The 5058-nt window shown below is 34.1% G+C and overlaps 1 protein-coding gene across 1 annotated transcript; it reads right to left on the bottom strand.

Annotated features, from left to right (window-relative positions):
- Nucleotides 1–1431: 1431 nt before the first annotated feature.
- On the bottom strand, nt 1432–4301 carry Cog8 (conserved oligomeric Golgi complex subunit 8). The gene has a single exon (XM_090405545.1). The coding sequence runs from the start codon at nt 3534–3536 to the stop codon at nt 1689–1691; it is 1848 nt and encodes a 615-aa protein (XP_090261671.1). The 5' UTR covers nt 3537–4301; the 3' UTR covers nt 1432–1688.
- Nucleotides 4302–5058: the final 757 nt, after the last annotated feature.

The raw sequence follows: 5058 nt of genomic DNA, 5'->3' as shown, positions 1-5058 counted from the left end.
TCTCTGCTATATGGCCCTTCAACTTTACTATCTACTAAAACTCTGAGATCCCTAGCCTGATTAGTTTCTTCTAGCATGATCCCACCAACGTATGACACTGGATATCTCGTCACACCCAAGTGTATGACCTTACATTTACTAACATTGAACTGACAGCCATTTTCATGTCCACAATTCCAGCCTATTTGAATAATTTTGCAAGTACTGCATATCTTTGCATCATCAGCATCATCATCAACATACAACTATTTGCATCAGCAAATAGTTGTATGTTGACAGATAACATACAACTATTTGCATCAGCAAATAGTTGTATGTTATCTGTCAAATGTTTCCTAATTAATGTATACATTAAATAACAATGGACTCAAAAAAAAAAAAAAAATAATAATGATCTTAAGATATCAGAATATTCTGCAAAAATAAGCTCAACCAAGAATGGGGGAGAAATAAAAAATAAACCATGCAGCCTTTATGATAGGACTTTTAATTTGTACTTAAAAGACTGAAACATTCACAGATATGTTCCTATGAATCAAGCTGAAAAATGAAATTATCTAACAAAATTTCTTACAGTTGACATTATGTATATCCAATGATATTTTACTTCAGAAATGTCTCAAGTTCAGTTTATAGATGACTGAATTATTAATGTCTCTGTGGAATCTGCAATGTAGTGAACACACACAAAAAAAAAATAATAAATAATAATTTGGTTACTACTAACTACTAATCAGTTTTGATCACATCAGAATCTCTTTCCCTTCTTTCCCAGAGTTAAATCTGTGTTGTCATTAAAAAAAAAAATTCTTCCCCTCCCTCACAAAATTCCTAAACTTATAAATAATAGAAATTTTTTTTGCTATAGGTTGAATATTACATCAGGATTATGTGCAAATTGTCATTGGTGGTGGTGGATGAGTATCATCTTGTGTGAGACCACCAGCTTGCTTATGCTTGAAGAGGCCTATGTTAAAAACTAATGTTTGCTCTTTCCAGAGGATTCCTGAATTTTCTAACCCTCAGCCACCCACAGTACTAAATATGCTGTAGGTTTGCAACTTTCATGGATACTGCTATAAAAAAAATAACATACAATTAAAAGAAAACTTATGATGCTATTAAAATGTATAAACTTTAATCAAAATTCATTTTCATGGTATTATATAAACCCCATAGGAGAGCATAAACTATTTTCATGTTATAAAATTGGATTATTTTAATATGTAAAATATGGGCAACAACAATTATCTCCATCAAAAAAGATTTACATAAGGATATTTATGTACAAAGCACCTGCAGTTATTTCCTGATTCATATTAATAATTCTCAGGTTGGTCTCATCTTTTGATCACAAGATGTGATCCTGTGATATATATATATATATATATATATATATATATATATATATATATATATATATATATATATATATATATATATATATATATATATATATATAACATACATGTATAGTATCAATGACAATATTAAACCCTAATTACAAAACTAATAGTAATGAAGATAATATACCGTCTTTCCTTCCAAATAAATCAGTCACTTATAGTTCCAAGCTCTTAGAGAACTTCTATTCCAAGAAATAACATTTGCAAATACCATTTTGGATTTAATATCCAAATAATAGAAGGTGAAATCAGTAATTTATACTAGAAATTAGTTCTTAAAGACTATATCTCTACAGATGTTTTTTCATTAACTTCTGAATTAGGTGAAGGATCAAGTGACAATGCATCTGGCTCACTTAATGGCAACATATCAGGCCCACTCAATGGCAATGTATCAGGCTCATTTAAAATATTATCATTGACCTTACTGGAATCCTGTATATCTTTTCCATGTCCTCGTTCCAAAGTTTCAACTTTTATAAGTATTCCTTCATCTTCTTCTCTAAATGGTAATAGATGCTCAATTGGAGAAAGTATGCCATTCATGTCTAAACGACCAATTCCCTTCATTTTGATAAGTTCAGGCAAAGTAATCCCAAAAGGTTTTGCTAACTGCTGAGGAGGAAACAAAATCGTTAAACAGTTATCCAGAAATGGTAAAAGTTCTGTAGCAAGTCTATTGCAAAATTCTAGAAAAGTTGTTTCTTCATTTTTTGTGAAAGTCATCTCTTCTGCTGTATAAACATCCAAAACTGCAGCTACCACCTGTGCAAGGGAGGCATGAAGAACAGCAGTGACATCTGTTACAAGGGCCAGTGGAACACAGAGGCGAAGCTCATTAAAAGCTATTAAAATATTATTACAATAATGTGCTAAGGGAGCAAATTCAAGTAGGTTCAAAGGAGGCTGCAAGCCTTCCTCTGAAGTTACTGCTGATGTCAATAAAGTTGATGGCAATGGAGTGGTGAAAATTACCATTTGCATAGCCTCTTCAAATTTGCTTGTTGCTTCAGTAACAGCATGGGCAAATTTATTTAATATAGCTTTCTGAAAAATTGGAACAAGAAGGGATCTAAAGTCAGTTCCAACACGACTAAAAGATAATCCAAAATACATACACTGGGCAAATACAGAATCTATGCGTCCATTCAGGTCTCGTGACAAATCTTCTTCTACAACTTGCAAAAACTTTCTTACTCTCAGTGATATCCAGCTATGAAAAATTGCACCTTCATCCTTACCACCAGGTAATGTAAAAGAATCATCATCAGAAAATATTGCTCTGTACTGAGTTATAATATCAAATAAATGAACTCGACTGGCTTCAATAGTTTTAATTATATGTGTATGTGCATCTGCCTTTGGAACTGCATTTAGAATACCTTGAAACCAGGTATTCCTAGACTGCAAAAATTTCACCCTCAGTTCTGCTTCAGAGAAAACATCCATTCGTCGTAGGTATCCTATAACCTTTAAACATGCAGGCAGCTGAATATTTGTGTGCAGCTGTTGTAATAATTGCCTAAGCATTACATGTAGAGATTCTTGCACATCACTTGCGATCGATGCAATGAGTGGTATTGCTGAATGCTTCTTTTCCAATCGATGTACATAGGCTGCTAATTCAAGGGCTTCATCATAATAATTATTTCTTACACAAGTATCCATCAGCTGAGGCATTTCTAAAATTTCAAGAAGCTGGGGATGCTTCTCCAGAGTAAGCGAAGTCTCACGCCACTTTGTTTTGATTTGCTGAGCTTCTTGGCTAAATTCATTGCATTTCTCGGTAAATTTCGGCAACTTTTCTAAAAGAGAAGCTAATTGCGTTTCAATAACGTTAAAATCTGTGAACACCTCTTTTGAACATTCTGCTGTTTGAATAAAAGTTTTATAATTATTGAAGGCTAATTCTTGTATTTGTTCCAAAACAGCTGCTTTTTCCTCAGCTAACCTGTCAGGTTCTTGATTTAGCCGCTTTACTCCAAAAGCACTCAATTCATTAAGATAACTAAGCACCTCAGGGTCATCTTTCCATTCTGGTTTGGCTCCCTCTAATATGTCAACTAAGTCCCATTTCAAATCTTCAACAAAATCCTCTCCCGTTTCTGCCATGCCAATTAATTCACACATAAAACATATCGAAAAAACGGGTACGTGAAATTGCAGTTTATTGTAGTCAGAGTTGCTACTTAAACATTAAACAATTCGCCTGAAATAGCTAAAATTAGAATTTAAAACTTTTATCATACTTAATAATATTCTTCTCAAAATCACAAGATTCCCTCAGAAGTTATAAAAGAAATCAGCATGACAGGCAACAAAAAATCGGTCAACAACAGACATGTTCGCTAACAGATGGCGCCACATTATCAATTAAATCAAGAAGTATCCAGTGACACGTGGCGCCACATCATCATTTAGATATGCTACAATATAACACGCGTAGTGAAAGAGAAATAAGACAACATAACAAGCATTGTAATTGTTAATTTGGTGAATAAACCAAAAAATATCCATGTATTTAATTTAATTACATATAGGATAAAATTTGTTTCTGTCCAGATGATAACTGCAAATTATCCACCAGACACTGAAATACTTATCAAGTGAGTTGTACGGTCAATAAAGATTTAATCAAGAAGTATCCAGTGACTCAAGGCGCCACTTCATCATTTAGATATGTCATCATATAACAAGCATTTTAACTGATTATTTGGTGAATAAGCCAAGTAATATCTAGGAGTTTATTTTCATTACAGTTAGGATACAATTTGGATTTTTGAGTTATATATTAAAAAACCGAGTTTCCCTGTGGAAACCTACCTCTCTGTCAAAGATCGATAACTCGGGAACCTCCGAAGAAAAGTTTAAAATATCAAAAACGGACCCTGTATATTGCCGCCATCTCGTGAGTCTAAACGCTATTACAATATAATACTTGCTTGTTCAGGTTTAGACACATGAGATGGCGGCATTTATCTACTGCAATATCAGTCTGGAAAGCCAAGATTCCTTGATAGTACTTCACTGAAAACTTGAGGATAAATACCGGCTGCTACCAGTCTTCAAAAAATTAGTTACACCTAAAGGAGCCCTGCCTACTCCAGAATTTATATAAATATTTCGGACAGTTCAAATCACATTAATAAAGAATATCCGAACACATCACCTCACTACTAATACGCTAAGGTATAGAGAAACGATTTGTTTAGAGAAACGAAATATTCTAGTCTTCCATTCCAACAATGGTCTTGGAACTCAGGAAACCTGTTGTGTAGTTCAGTGAAGTGATGTTTGCGCTAAACCGCCCAGAAGATAGACTTCAGTTCAAGTCTAGTCGTCTAGACTTAGAACTTTTTCTAAGCCTTTTTTCTACCGGTTCCCAATTAGTCGATCTCTCTGGCAAAGGCAAGCCCGTTTTTTCTGAATGAACTCGGATTTTTCGTCCCGTAAACTCAAGAAAATGGACCGTAGAACCCACAATATTTCAGACATCAAAAATATTGTTAGGGACCACGAGATGGCAGCACTTGTTGAGTTGTCTCTTCACTGCACGCTGCTTAAATTAGTGATAGCCTTGGCCGGCTATCGCTGATTGGCTACTAGTGGAGATTGAACTGCCCACTCAATCTCCAAAAATTAGAGCTAAAAC

Source organism: Typopeltis vanoorti, chromosome 2, assembly GCF_054136105.1.
Source record: "Typopeltis vanoorti isolate ZY-2024b chromosome 2, IOZ_Tvanoo_1.0, whole genome shotgun sequence".
Classification (NCBI taxonomy): Eukaryota; Metazoa; Arthropoda; class Arachnida; order Uropygi; family Thelyphonidae; genus Typopeltis; species Typopeltis vanoorti.
This window is presented reverse-complemented; position numbering and strand designations above follow the sequence as displayed.